The sequence below is a fragment of the Grammomys surdaster genome, unplaced genomic scaffold (assembly GCF_004785775.1).
Source record: "Grammomys surdaster isolate TR1022 unplaced genomic scaffold, NIH_TR_1.0 371, whole genome shotgun sequence".
In the NCBI taxonomy this organism is placed as follows: domain Eukaryota; kingdom Metazoa; phylum Chordata; class Mammalia; order Rodentia; family Muridae; genus Grammomys; species Grammomys surdaster.
In genome coordinates this window covers 776690-792327 of record NW_021604790.1, presented here as the reverse complement: position 1 = coordinate 792327, position 15638 = coordinate 776690, and the positions used below count along the sequence as shown (strand labels likewise).

Below are 15638 nucleotides of genomic sequence, written 5' to 3'. Positions count from 1 at the left end.
TTTTTTTTTTTGGTTTTTCGAAACAGGGTTTCTCTGTGTAACCCTGGCTGTCCTGCCCGGCAGGACTTTTCTTATCTTTAATTTTTTTTTTCAAACTTAATGAAGCAGAGTCAGAATTTGTTAAAGTATTTTAATATAGAGTTAAGAATGAGGATTAAAACACACCCCAGAGCACGGGTGTAGGCTTCTCAAAGAAGAGTCACCCTTTTTTGTTGTTCTTGAAGGGGTTGTGATAGGTTTTTAGTAGGGGAGGACTTATTGGATAGGGATAGATAGTTCATTCAGTCAGTGGCATCATGACACCTCTTCAGAGAAGTCAAAGTTGGGGCTGTTGACAGCACATCATGAGTCTTCTAGGAAAGTAGCCATCATTCCAGGAAACTAGTGAAAGGCTTCCTCTTTCAAATAAGGGACATTGGAGGATGAGGTCCTGGGAAGCTGAGGTGAAGGGTATCTGTGTGGACCTATACCAACAGTCTGGGCATGGGTGGGGGTGGTGGGTTGAGGCTCCACTTGCTTCCCCGGGGCTTCAAGGGTGGGGCGTGCCCTGGCCCACTTGGGTTGCTGAGTGTTTTCTAGAGTTGTTTTTCTTCTTCATCCTCCTTCTAGCAGCCCTGGATGAGGGTGCGTCCCCCTACCCCCAAGGCTCAAGATACCTTCAGGGTCACAGCAGGAGACTAACAAAATTAATGGCCATAGGACTTGCTGTTAGTCTGACTCAACTCCACTACGCACCTGACTGCTTCATTAAGTTAAATAAAAAACAAAGATATGAAAGGCATCTTGAAGACCTCATTCCCTTGCGTCCATTTCCAAGCCTCTCAGGAAGGGGAAGAAGTGATTTAGCTGCGGGTCACTCCAGGACCTGAGAGTTCTGTCGGGAGATCTGTTAGGCTTTCCCTCGCTGGCCTGGACTGCTCTTGCAGTGGGATCAAGTCAGCTGGAAGATGGCCCCATCTATTTGCCACACTTAGGCAGCCTGGCCTGTGTCACCATGTTTATGACCTTATACCAGGCTCAAGCTTAAATCACAGGAAAACTACAGTTCAGCCTTTGGGAGTTCTGTAATGTGGTCTGTTACCTGTGACAGTGCCCTGAGTCCACTTGTCTTCTCATTCTCAACTCTCAAGCTCCCAAAGCCTCAAACCTCCTGTTGTCACCTGCAGTAGTCTTTGTAGAATGTGAGACTCTAGAAGTAGAAGTGTGGCTAATTTATTGAAATGAGTTTGTAGCCATTTATTGTTTGATGGGCCCTGTCTTCAGCTGACACCCTCATATGTTTTAGGAAAGAAAGTTTCTCTGAAATACTGTTCTTTAACTTTGAGAGCCATTGTCCCTCGGATCTTACCGTGAGAACTTTTCACCTTGTTCTTGTTAGCCGGGCAGCTTCTGAGCACAGTGCGTATGTGCTGTCTGGGCAGGAGGAATTTGGCTTACTGCTGTGTGGCACCCCTGATCTCCCCTTAGACAGTACCTCTTCTCGATGCCTGGGAGCTAAGGGGGAAACAAAGAAGGCAGTGATTTAAGCTGGTTTTCTTCTGTCGGTTGTTTGTGGAGACAGGAAGGGTTTGTGAGAAGTGTCAGTTGGAGTGAGTGCCTGAGAGAACAGGTGCGGCAGATGATCCTGACTTGAGCAGAGGTTCTGGAGTCCCGCTGGGTCTGAGGCAGTACAAGTGACAGCTGTCTTGGCTCACACTCCTGGCCTCTGTGATTTCCTCCTGAGACTGAGAGGGAGACAGGCCCTGCATTGATGAGAGTCCAGTTAGTAACATCCTAGTAAGTTTATAACTGCACAAATCAAACAGACACAGGAAACCAGCGTGGTGGTACACACCTGGGATCCTAGTTCTTGGGAGGTTGAATCAGGAGGATTCCAAGCTCCAGGTCAGTAAAACTCTGTCTCTAAAACAATGAAAACATTCAAAGTAAACCAAAGATCCCAAATCTCTAAACCAAGCTAGAATTTGATAAGTAAGAGTAAGTACGGGCTGGAGAGATGGCTCAGTGGTTAAGAGCACTGACTGCTCTTCCAGAGGTTCTGAGTTCAATTCCCAGCAACCACATGGTGGCTCACAACCATCTGTAATAGGATCTGATGCCTCTTCTGGTGTGTCTGAAGGCAGTTACAGTGTACTCATATACATAAAATAAATAAATAATACTAAAAAATTAAAAAAAAAAGAGTAAGTACAGAGTAAGTAGTAAGAGAGCTGTGGACTAATGGGAATCTCACATCTGTTTTATCTGCCATCCTGTGCTCCATGCCGCAATAGCAGATGTGGGCTGAAGCATGCCGATTGGCTGAAGAGAGGAAGCGTCACTGGAGTTTCCATCTTTGCCTGAAAGTTAGCACTGACTATGGTTCCCCCTATGGCCTCTGGAGACCCATCTGTGGTGGAGAGCTGAGAAAGCAACTTGACAGTCAGAGAAGAATTTCTTCTATTATTTTTAAATTTTGTGTTTGTGTGTATTTGTGTGTGCATCTGTGCATTCATGTGCCTACCCACATGTGTACACATGTAGAGGTCATTAGACAACTTGCTGGAGTTGGCTTTCTTCTACCCTGTGGGTCTTCTAGGACCAGGACTATAGAAGCTGGGGTCTGTCTCCTAAGAGATGGCTACAGTCTGACTTGTCTTGACATCTGTCCTCAGTACTACCCAGCACATGAGGGAAAGGGATTTGGAAGTTCACCATACTCTTTCATGGCTCTTGGAAAAATGTTCGGCTTGGCTACCGTACAGTGATGTTTCCATAATTTAAACCCCTTTTCAGGAGTTGGCAGAGTTGGCGCTCTTAGGGATTTCATGAGACTCCACTGTGGTCTTTTTTAGAATGGGGAATGCATTGAGACTAATCTCAGGCAAGGGACATGAGTGGTCTGAGGCAAGTAGGGGGTTCTGCCTGTCCTCGTAGCGGGGAGCCTAGCTGACTCTGAGCATACCTCTAGGCTGCTCACATGGTTCCAGGTCATCTACAGTAACTGTGTAAGGAAGCCCCTTTATTTCCTGCATCTCCTTTCCTAAATCAGCTGCTTAATAGCTTTCCATTAAAGTCCTTCCCAGAGCTCAGCCTGGACTTCAGAGTCCCTGGCTCCAGGGCCAAAGCTTTTGTGCTGGTGAGACATGGCCCTGAGCACTGTAGTACCAAAGTCCTACCACCCTATCGAGTTCTTTCCTGACCCCCAAACTTTTTCCCCTTCTTCAGATAGCCTTGGGTGGTGGGATTATAGAGTATCACACCACTGTAACCTCTTTCTGCTCATTAAAGACATGTTGGCTTCTTGCTTTCCAGAATATATAAACAGTTTCACAATTCTTTAATCCATAGTTAAGTCTATGCAATAAACATAAGTTTAACATACATTGAACAAGTCATATTTTTATACAAAAGCTCATCCTGTCCCTTATTAATATTTGGGTATCTTTGCTTTCTTGATTGTTTTCTAATTTAGGCAACATCTTTTTTTGTTGTATTGTTCTGAGTCTTATTAGAGAAAGGTAAGCCAGGCAGTGGTGGTGCACACCTTTAATCCCAGCACTTGGGAGGCAGAGGCAGGTGGATTTCTGAGTTCGAGGCCAGCCTGGTCTACCGAGTGAGTTCCAGGACAGCCAGAGCTACACAGAGAAACCCTGTCTCGAAAAACAAAAAAAAAAAAGAGAGAGAGAGAGAAAGGTAAAAATGATTTATATACAAGAGAGGTAATTGGTTCTGTATATATTTTATTTTTTATTTTTGGTTTCAATATGTAGTCCTGGAACTGGCTATGTAGATGAAGCAGGCCTCAATTCATAGGAATCCACCCATCTCTCCCTTCTAAGTGCAAGGATTAGTGGGATCTGTCACCACACCTATTTCTAATATTTAGTTTTTCATTGTTTTATGCAAATTCCATACCATAAGTATGGTACGAAGAGTTCATGTGCTTAGTTAAATTTACAACTAGCTAAAATTTTAACTAATTTAAAGTGTCTCCCTGCTAAAAGCCATGTTTTGTTGAAGCATATTTAGGGGCTGTGGAGCTAGCTCAGCATGTTGTTACCAAGTCTGATGGTCTGGGTTCAGTCCCTAGAGCCCACTCCTGAAAGTAGTTCTCTGACCTCTGTATACATGTGATGGTACATACACACATCTATGATAAACAAATTGAAAAAAAAAAAACCATTGAAAACCAACTCCTACTGAGCAGTAGTGGCACACGCCTTTAACCCCAGCACTCTGGAGGCGGAGGCAAATGGATCTCTGAGTTCAAGGCCAGCCTGATCTAAAGAGTGAGCTCCAGGAAAGCCAGATCTCCACAGATAAACCCTGTCTTAGGAAAAAACAAAACAAAATGAAAGGAAAAAGAAAACCAGCTCTTTACCTTGTTATCCTTAGTGGATGCGACTATGTTGATGGTTTTGGTTTTTCTTTCATCTCTGAGAGGGAAGCCTTTACTAAGTTACAGTCCTAAGTTACATGGGTTTTAGCCCTGCCATCACCTTCCAGTGTGTCCCTGGGCGGGTCACCACACCTTACCTCTGTAATTGACATAGTTAGGATTAGGTCTATATGGTCCTTTAAGCTCTGCCAACCAAGGAGTCAGAGTTAATTAAGTAACTAGCCTGTAGTTTAATAAGCATGCCACTTGGGACCTTACCTTCCTCTTAATTCTATGTTGGGTACTCTGTATTTACTTAACCTTTACAGTTACCCAATGCAATTAACATTAAAAATACGTTTTGTAGATAAGGAACTGAATCTGAGAATGACCACTTATATAACTTGGCCAATGTTACAGAACTAACCAGCTGACCAAAGCTCACCCCAGTACCCCTCTCTGAACCCTAACCTGATTTTGCTGAGGTCAGGGGAGGGGATAGGAGACTCCAGGCTGCTGCTGTTGCCTCTAGCTCTGCAGTTTAGCAGTCCTGCCAGACTGCCCTGGGCTCCAGTGTGTCTTAGCAGTAGTTTGCCTGGGAAGAAAGGTCTTTCTTGAGACTATGGGTCAGTCATCACCTCAGTGCCCTGAGTCCTCTGTATCAATCCTTTGGCTTCCTTTTGATACCAGGCCACTTAGCCTTTGAACTTAATGACTTCTCCTGCCTAGGCCAGTGCACCATTCTCTTAAACTAGTAAGTTTTAAGAGGTGGCTCTGCCTTCTTCAAGCTCAAGTCTCTGGCTAGACCACTTCCCTAGAGTGCTAGGCAGAGCTACTTAGTTCTTAGCCCTGTCCCCACCCCTCCCCAGCAGTTAACCTTAAGTGACTGCATCTCCACCCATCCTTTGGCCTACAGTCTGGTTTCTCTAATCTGCTCCCTACTCAGGCTGTGCTCACTTGCAGCTAGAGGAAGTCTCTAAAGCAAACAGGAAGCACCAGAGACACCCACCAGCTGGAATTGGTAGACCTTTTACCAGGAAGGACAGCAGTGTGAAGTCAGGGTATGGAGTAGAGAAAAGAAGCGTGAACATTTCTCACAGGGACTGAGGAGGGATGACAATGGCCTGGGCTTCTTCCCTTTTGTGTGTGCTACTGGGACAAGACATACTAAATAAGGTGTCCCTAAGTCCTTCCACATGTTCCCCTTTCCATGAGAGGCATGAAGTTGGGGCTGGTGCTCATTCGTGGTGTTCTGTAAATGAACCAGGATTCTTATTGGAGGGTTAGGAAGTGGGTCTTGAGGGAATCCTTTGTCATGGGCCTGAACTTTCACCATTGTCAAACATTGGGGGTGGGGGTGGGGGAGATTCTTAACTCATCCTGTCTCCTTCAGGCAACTTTGATAGTGACTGGCATTTAAGGATTTGATTTTTTTACTCTAAACAACTTAAAATTATTCTTCTGCTTAATTTAAAATGTGGAAAATTTTTGCTACTAGTTCAAGAGGAAAGAGTCCTTGTACACATACACATACATGTTCACCACACATGCATACACATATACTATGCACATGTGTAAAATTAATTAATATAAATGTTAATAATTAATTAATCTGGCAGCTGTATTTCTTTACCTTTGCTAGTCTTCAAAAACTGTACAGAGAAACCAAGATTAATTTCAAGCTATATTTCAGTAGCTGGGCAGTATTGATTTATAATAACTCCTGTGCAAATCTGGCTACCCACCAGCCATGATCCTAGTTAATACTTGCAGTTTAATATTGTTCTGGTTCTCTCTGCTTTAGATGTTTCTTCCAGTGGTGTCTTCTCAGACCCCTTCCTTCTCTCCCAAGACTCCAGAACTCTCTCTTCCCTCTCTCTTCCCTTGGCTTGTGGAAGCTTCTGCCTTATTATCTCTTTTGCCTAACTGTTGGGTGATCAGCATTTATTGACAGGGCAGAGAATAAATTGTAAGAATTGTTTACACAAATTTGAGACAGATTCTGGACCTAAGCATTACAGTGCAGTGTCTGTATTGAAACAAGATATGAGAACAGAGAAATTAGCGTTTGAACAATACAAGGGTAACCTTTACACGGTGCACAAAAACATTATGCCTATATATACACAAATACAACACATACACTACATACACCCATACACATACACCATGCATACATATATATACACATCACACATACCTACATAACATACGTATACATGCACCATACATATACCACATACGTACACACCACATGCATATATACATATAACATATGCACATGTAGAGAGAATATCTTGTATATTATATGGATGTATCATCTGTCAATTAAAAAACCTATGGCCTATAGGAAAGGATAGACTAGAAGGTAGGGCATCCAATAGGCAGAAAGAATTCTGGGCTAGAGCCTGGCATGCGAAGAGTCACCAGAGAAGATGTGAGGAGGACAGATACTTGGTAATTGAGTAGAGGTAACCAGGTATGTGGCAGAATGTAGATTAGTATGAATGGGTTATTTTAAATTATTAGCTATATGGGCTAGATATTTGTAAATATATTTTGAGTCTTGAGTTGTTATCCCGAAAATAGCCTGTTACACATACATACACATACAGTACACATACATATACATACACCATACCCACATAGACCACGCATGCATATACATATGCCACACACACAAGGCTACACACACATATTCATACATATGCCATACACATACACACATACACCACACATATGCCACACACACTCATACCAGAAGATGGGACAGCTCAGTACATGAATTAATTCACTTTTACCACCCATCAGGAGTATATCTTCTGGTTTATTAGCCTTGGGAGTAGAAGGTGTAAGCCTTCCTGGGAACCTGGGTGTGGCCTTCACCTGTTTCAGACATGCTCTTATCGCCGCATTACTTCATGACAAAAATTGTCTTGCTTAGTGCTTTATTGGCTGAAAAGGTCAGACACTTCTGCTCATGTGATTCCTTCTTGGGGCCAGGAAAGCCTTGAGGCAGCAGACCATAAAAAGTGAGCACCTGCTCAGGGGTTTCTGGAGGCAGGGCCAGGGATAAGGAAGGACCTTTCAGCAGCCAGTTTAGGCCAGCTGGGTAGAACTTGCTTAGTGTAGTAGCAAGGCCAGGTCCTGCTTACCAGCCTGTGGAGAAGGTGCTGCACTCCACGCAGACACTGGCGTTAACCCTAATGCACTACTTGTCCTAGTCTGACTTAGCTTAAGTGGCTTGTGTGAGGGAACCCAGGAATGGAGTGAGACAGTCACACTCATGGCACCCCAAGCTGGGCTTTGTTTGCTTCATGCTACCTAGCCCTGTTTGTATTTCAGTGGTACTTGTAGATAGTTAGCTGGCTCTGTTCTGAGCCTGGATGAGCACTCCTGGCCAGCCTCACAGATGGCTTCAACATACAGATTAGGTTGAGAATTGTTGGTGAGAACTCATTTTCTCCCTTTCTGGCTTTAAAAAAAGAAAGAAAGGAAGGAAGGAAGGAAGGAAGGAAGGAAAGAAAGAATGAATAATGAGAAGAAGCAGATCGTATTCTGTCTGGGCAGGCGTACAGGGCTGTGGGTTTGATAGGGACGACACTTGGCTGCCTCTGTTGATCTAGGCTTGTAGATGAGGGAAGGTTGCTGCCAATGCCAGTAGTTGTCTCTCTTCTACAACTGCTGTGGTTTCTTACAGCCAGGGTTTTGCTTGTCTGTTCCCTTGCCCCACTCCTTCCTACTTCTCTTGTGCTTGAGCTGAAGTCTCTGCCCTGTGTCATGTGCACTCCGGGTAATCACCAACTTGTAAATTCCATTGTGTACCAGGGTCACTTTTGCCAGGTCCGGACCTTGCTGAGCCAGCGGAACTGCTGCAGCCACTTAAAACCAAACACCAAGGGTGGGCGTGGCCCTCCTTGTTCTTCCACAGCAGGAGAACAGCTTGATAACAAATGAGCTTGTGGGTAGGAACCCAAGTTGCACCCTGGCTCTGTCCCTTGTATAATGAATGGCCTTGACTCAGGCACTTCATAATGTCAAGTAATATCTATAAAAATGGAAGGTCATGTTAAAGCTCAAAAGAGATAATAGTGCAGTTCTCACTCCTTGAGTGCTAGCTCTGTCTTTCAGAATGCTTTCCTGAGGTAAACACTCTGAATTCCTAGGACATGCATGGGCATTGTGAGGAAGCTCTCCCGATGAAACTCTACAGGTCTTGTCTTTCCTGTCTAGGATGAATGAGAAAGCATCTTACCTATGGCATGTCTAAAGTGACATTTCTGGTTAGTAATCATATTGAAGGCTGCCCCCTCCCCCGACTTCCTTCCTTGTACTTTTGGGGAAGAGGTGGCCCCCATTTCAAAGCTCTTTTCCTTTGGTGCTGCCCAGAAAGGAAACTGTTGCTCCTGGTTAATGAGTCATTCTTCCTGAAGCTCACTTTTTAAATGAGTAGTTGCTGGGAGATTCTGGATGTGCAAAAGGATTTGAGGCCAAACAAAGCAGGCTCTTTGCTGTCAGCTTCTTGGAGGGGCACAGAGCTTCCCACAGGCCTCTGTTCACCACGCTCCTGTCCCTGGACTGTAGGGGATACACTCCTTCTGTTGAGGGGCAGGTCAACTCTCCGTATGTGTGCTCTACTATCTTTTGGTATATATCTTCTAGGGCTTCTCATCCTTCTATGCAGTTTGGAAGCTTCCAAAAAATTTGAGTTTCTGAAGAGGAGTGGTAAACTCAGGACTGGACCACCAGCTGCTAGGGGTGCAGGTCTCAGTGTCATGTTTGCCTCCACCCCTGCCCTCCCCCTAAGCTGTCTTTGTGTCACCCCTGCCTCTGCCAGTAGAGACTAGAGGCTAGGTCTCTATTTAAAAGGGAGAGCTGGCAGCAGAGACTAGGGGCAGAGCTCTGGCCTCAGAGCATGTTTGGTTTCTGTGCAGTTTGTTTTTTAATGTGTGTGAAACTTCAGGCCTATCCAAACGGAGAAGACTGAGGGATAAGTCGGGAAGAGCAAGGGAGCGGCGTTGCTTTGATTCTGACACACAGTCCAGCCTCAGAAAGCCAAGAGAGTCAGTTGTTCTACTGTGTGGTACAAGCCTGGTCATTCTGATAACAACTGCAACTGGCCAGGCCTTGGTCTCTGAGTGCCCATAAGTACCTTATCTGAGGAGCTGGCTGCCAGGACCTGCTGTGCCTTCACCCACCTCCCCACACACTGCTTCTTCACAGAGTAGGCTGTGAGCATTAGACTACAATCTGTTTGATGACCTAAATCCTAGTTGTCTTCCTGGGCCCTTTTTTGGAGGGGAGAAGGTGGAGCCCAGTGAGCCTGTTGACTCATGCTGGTGTTCATTCCTCTCCTGGATTTTCTAAATGAATTCATGTTTTTGAGAGTGGGAAGTCAGAGTTTTTGCTCAGGACCCATGAGCCTAATGGGAAGCCACTTTGCTTCATATCACTCTGCAGGAGAGAATGTAGTTCAGTCTAGAGAAGACTTCCTGTTCAACCCTGTGGAAAGGGCTGGAAGTTTAGGGGCAAGAGCAGTTACGCAGGTCATCAGGGATGGCACCTTTGACAGTCTCATTCTAATTCCCTACTTCTGATTTCTCCCTGCAGTTGGAGGCCTCCCTTCCCATTAAGTGCCTCTTTGCATAGCACCAGCCCCACCCCCACGCTCACTGGTACTACTACAGAGCAGAGCGCACCATGGCGGGTCGAGGAGGTGCAGCACGACCCAATGGACCAGCTGCTGGCAACAAGATCTGTCAGTTTAAGCTAGTCCTCTTGGGCGAGTCTGCAGTGGGCAAATCCAGCCTGGTCCTCCGCTTTGTCAAGGGGCAGTTCCACGAGTACCAGGAGAGCACAATTGGAGGTGAGTGAGCAAAGGGAGTCGGGAGACCAGAGGTGTCTGGAGGAAAGCTGCCCATGCAGAAACTGGATCTCTTTGGCCTGGGAACACCTTTTTGTCAGTGGGCCCTGGAGTTGAATCCAGCAGTCAGTCTTCATGCTTTATTCCAAAAAGCAAGAGTGCTAAGAATGACCTAGAGATTGAAAACTGGCTTCTTGCTCTGGTCTGGCCTCTTTATTATTTGTGTGGATATGAGGCCTTTTTTTCCCTGCAGGGCAGTATGTGTGTCCTGTCCTCTGTTGCTGACCTTTGTTCTTTCTGGAGCTCAGAAGGTATCTTTGATTCCCCATTGGTCAGCATTTAGGATGTGAATAAGGGTCTGGACTCAGTGTTTCACATCCATAGTCAATGTGAACCTCAAGGGGCCAGGGCCTCCCTTGGACTTGAGTCATCCTTCTCTGCTCTCTTGGTTGGTAGGAGATTTCCAGGCAGCTGGAAACAGAATGGGCCATGTCAGCAGTCTTCTCACTGCCTCCTCAGCTCTGTCAGGAGCGAGAGAGGGGGAAGTGAGTTGGCAGCCCAGGCTCCTCAGTGGGCTGGGGAGGAGGGGAGTGGCAACAAAGAAGACAGCTTCCCACAGAACTGTCATAATCCTCTACTGGGTCCAGGGTATGGGAACCCTACCTGTTTACCTGTCTGTCCCAGCTCCAACATTCTCCTTCAAAGCATGTTTGCCTCAGCCTCTCATATCCATAGTCAATGTGAACCTCAAGAGGCCAGGGCCATTTTTTGACTTGGTCTTCCTTCTCTGATCTCTTGGTTGGTAGGAGATTTCTAGGCAGCATTGTTCCTGTCTCAGGTGGCATCTGTATTCAAACCACAGGCTGCCCATACAAGAACAATTCTGGGTCACAGGGGATGGTGGCTAGCTGGAGTGCCTGGAGGTGGCAGGGGTGGTTGGGAAGCCAGCCACCCAGCCACAGCCTGGCAGCATGACAGTGTATATTTCCCAGAGAGAATGCCTTCCCGAAACTGAAGGTCACAGTCACCCCTGAACTGAAATGGGTCTGTGAAGGGCAGCAGAAGGAAGGCTAGGGAGAATAAGGGCTTACCTTTTCAGGCTTGGCATCAAGGTTCCCCTTGCCTCCCTTATCTGGCCCCTGCTGTGCTTTGCAGGGTAGTTCTGAAATGGCTCAAGTGCAGGCACTTCCCAGACAACACACAGGAGCACAAGCCCCACCTGCCCTGTGTGGACAGGCTCCTACATGCCAGAAGCAACAACAGAGTAAGTCAGGGTGGTTTCCAGTTCTTCCTTGCCTAATGACATTGCCTCTTCTCTTGCAGCGGCTTTCCTCACACAGACTGTCTGCTTAGACGATACAACGGTCAAGTTTGAGATCTGGGACACGGCTGGGCAAGAGCGTTATCACAGCCTGGCCCCAATGTACTATCGAGGGGCCCAAGCAGCCATTGTGGTCTATGACATCACCAACACAGTAAAGACTTTCCTTCTTTTTTCTTTGCCCTTTATTTCTGTAAATCTCCAAGAACTGGGTTATAAAAACTTCATTTTGGGGGCTGGAGAAATGGCTCAGCAGTTAAGAGTACTGACTGTTTTTCCAGAGGTCCTGAGTTCAATTCCAGCAACCACATGGTGGCTCACAACCATCTGTAATGGGATCTGATGCCCTCTTCTGGAGTGTCTGAAAATAGCAACAGTGATTTGCTAGCAACACCTAGATGAAATAAATCTTAAACAAATGAACAAAAAAACCTCATTTCAGACCACTCATCCTTCTGTTCCGGGGTGGTATATGGGCAGATTTCATGTTGACTGGGGTGCTCTCTTGAGGATCCTTAGGGGTGATGTTTCAGAAGCCTATGGCTATGCCAGTTTGCATTTGCCTGAGTAACCCTGAGTAGAATATTTCCTCTGTCCCTTTGATATTCTGACCCTGTCTCCTCAGGATACATTTGCACGGGCTAAGAATTGGGTGAAGGAGTTACAGAGGCAGGCCAGCCCCAACATCGTCATTGCACTAGCGGGTAACAAAGCAGACCTGGCCAGCAAGAGAGCCGTGGAGTTTCAGGTAAGATGACAGAACTTGGAGAAGGGTGAAGTGACTCTGAGGGAAGCCTCCCCAGGCTGCCTGGGCCCTGGAAGGTAGCAGGCAGTGGCAGCTCTCATATACTGCCTTCTCAGGACTCAAGCACAGGCCATAATGCAGTTGTTTTTGTGTTGGGAGAGGTGGGTGGATAGGTAATGAATGCATCTGCATGGTTGCTTTGTAAGCCAAATGGACTGAAACAGTACTTTTTCAGACAATGCATGCATGCATGTAGTAAACTTTGAGTACCCCAACAAGGCATAGAGAATGCGTTCAGTCTCTTTAATCCTAGAAACTCAGTCTCTTTTATCCAGAATTCCCAGGGCTGGGTTTTTCTAAAAATGTACCTATTTTTCTTTACGTAATGGATGAGATACGTAATGGATGAGATACGGTGTGTACCACATGTGCTGTATGTTCCAGTGTCATATGTTTGTAGCGGTGGGGAGCAGGAAGTATCTGATGGAGTATGTAGCCCAGGCTGCTGGCCTTGAACTCCTGAACCTCTTGTTTCTCCTGAGGTTCCAGTCATGAGCCTCCACTGCTCTGCAGTTCATCTTTTGCCAGTTCCTAACTTGATGGCCTCCTGGGTTGTCATAACCGATGAGGACTAGAACCAGTGCTGCGGTGGCATCCACATGTTCTTATGCTTTTGTCCAGATGTGCAAGTATATGTGCAGGGTATCTCTCCAGAAGGAGTCTTTGCCTAGCAAGTAGGCAGAGAGGACCTAGGGAAGCTATTGAATAAGAATCTACCAATATTTGTGAACTGAGAAGTGTAGCGGGCTGGAGAGATGGCTCAGTGGTTAAGAGCACTGACTGCACTTCCAGAGGTCCTGAGTTCAAATCCCAGCAACCACATGGTGGCTCACAACCATCTGTAATGAGATCTGATGCCCTCTTCTGGTGTGTCTGAAGACAGCTATAGTGTATTCATAAATAATAAATAAATAAATCTTTATAAAAAAAAAAAAAAAAGAGAGAAGTGTAGCATGTTAGTGGAGGGTAGATGACGCTGGTGTTTTGGGGATACCCAGAACAGGGGAGCCCTAAGCCTGAAACCCCTGCGTTTGCCCAGTCAGTCTCTTAATTTATAAGGACAGAGACCCGGGAAGATTTTATCCTGGGTCTTAGCCCCTGCCATCTGCCAACGTTCCCTTCCCAACCTCTTCCTCACATACCTGAATCAGGAAGCACAAGCCTACGCAGATGACAACAGCTTGCTGTTCATGGAGACGTCCGCGAAGACTGCAATGAATGTGAATGAAATTTTCATGGCAATAGGTAAATTGCCTCTCCGTGCCCTTCCCCTGAGCAGAGCAGAACCCTGTGTGCTGGTCTCTAGTGGGTCTGTGGGATATCTTCCCTAACATAATCTTCACCATTAAACTGACAAAATTGGGCTGAAGAGATGGCTCAGCAGTTAAGATCACTGGCTGCTCTTCCAGAAGTCATGAGTTCAATTCCCAGCAACCACATGGTGGCTCACAACCATCTATAATTGGATCCGATGCCATCTTCTGGTGTGTCAGTCACAGTGTGCTCATATACATAAAATAAATAAAAATTTTTAAAAATAAAATAAACTAATAAGATTGTCTAGCTGACTCCCAGATGCAGAACTTTCTAATGGCTGGACCAGTCTCAGTGTTATACTCCCTGCCATGTCAGAGCCTTCCATCGCCATCTCTCCCCCATGGGACTTTAGCTCATTTGCCTCAGGAATCCTTCTATTAGTTCAAATCCTGGTAATGCCGATTGTCACTCTGGTTTTGGGCAAGTTCTCTGCTTCAGTTTCTAGAGACACACAATATACCTGGCACACAAGCCCTCCAGTATTCTGGTTGTCACTGATTAAGGGAGAGTATTAGGGTGACCCCAAGATACATTTCCCCTTCTCTCCCAAACAGCTAAGAAGCTTCCTAAGAATGAGCCCCAGAATGCAGCTGGTGCTCCAGGCCGAAACAGAGGTGTGGATCTGCAGGAGAGCAACCCAGCCAGCCGGAGCCAGTGCTGCAGCAACTGAGCCCCCTTGCCTGCCACTGCCCCCACTCCTCCACCAGGACGACCCGACTGGAATCTACTCTAACCAATCGCACTTAACAACTCGGGCCACCACTGGGGGCAGGGGAAGGGTCCATCATGAATTCTCCGCATAACTTTGATCCTAGGCCGGAGGGAGTTATTCCACCTGCACCTTTCTGTACAAATACTAATTCAATTTTAAGTCTTAAGTCACTTTTTTAATATATATGATCTTCTTCTCTTCCCAGTTCCCTTTCTACTGCTCCCCCACTTGCCCTTTGCTGGTAGTAGCCATGCTCCTGTGCTCCTCATCTGTGGGGACAGGGCTTGGAGCAGTTACCCTTTCTTTCCTTCTTGCTGGAGAGCATACTCAGCAAGAGCACCCACATCTTACCTTGCTGGGAGCAGTCTTAGGCTGGGGCAGTGGGCAGGCCCTGGGCTGGGGAAGGGACAGGCAGCTCTTTCCTCAGCTGGCTGTCAATCAGGCTGCAGCCCCCTCCCCATCTGGCTCCCAGCTGGGAGAGAAACCGCAGCATTACTTAAGCATCATTTGTGACAGCCACACACCCATGGCCCAGGACCCCTCCACCCTTGGTCACTCTGACCTCTGGCTCTGAGCCCTGTTCTGACCAAATCACGATGATGAGTATTTGGGGGTGGGTGGGTAAGGGGGGGAGTGGGAGGGATGGAACCAACTTTTTCTGTATTTTGTATTGTATGTTTTCTTCAACATGTAACCAATCAGTATCTTGTCAATATAGTCAGCCGATCGATCGACCTCACACTTGTCTTCCTCGTCTTTCTCTGGCAGCTTATCAGGCCATACATATCCTCTCTCTTTTTCCTGAAGTTAATTTAAAATGAATCATCCAATCTGATTAAATGGCTCTACTCCCTGTGTGTGAGAGGATGCTGGTGGTCATGGTAACCAAAAGAAAGAGGGCCTGCTGTTGGCAATTCTGATGGTGGAAGAGGATAGGACTGACCTGGGGCTGACACCTGGCTCTCCACAGTTTACATTAAAGGATATACAACCTGTATTTGAAGATTGTTGGTATCTGAAGTGACCTGTGAGGGATTTTTGATAGGACTGCTTTAGGACTGAGACCCATATTTTTGTCCTCTCCCTGACAAGGAATACTGAGGACTAGGTGTAAGGCCAGTGGTACAGCCCATCACTACCTCTGTCCTTCCTGACACCCTCATGCCAGGTTCAACACTGTCCATCCTGGTTCAGAACCATCTGCTGATTCTGGACACTGGCAACAGCTCATCTCAGCTCTCTGCTGCTCCCTGCTGGAGC

At 46.4% G+C, this 15638-nt stretch overlaps 1 protein-coding gene across 1 annotated transcript in view; it reads left to right on the top strand.

Moving 5' to 3' along the window:
* The window catches only part of Rab5c (RAB5C, member RAS oncogene family), a 23622-nt gene extending 8247 nt beyond the window's left edge, over positions 1 to 15375 (top strand). The window contains exons 2-6 of the mRNA XM_028780648.1: positions 9971 to 10226; positions 11547 to 11698; positions 12170 to 12292; positions 13501 to 13594; positions 14221 to 15375. Of these exons, the coding sequence (XP_028636481.1) occupies positions 10061 to 10226; positions 11547 to 11698; positions 12170 to 12292; positions 13501 to 13594; positions 14221 to 14336 (651 nt within the window). The 5' untranslated portion in view covers positions 9971 to 10060 and the 3' untranslated portion in view covers positions 14337 to 15375. The remainder of the gene's footprint in view (positions 1 to 9970; positions 10227 to 11546; positions 11699 to 12169; positions 12293 to 13500; positions 13595 to 14220) is intronic.
* The last annotated feature ends 263 nt before the right edge of the window (positions 15376 to 15638 follow it).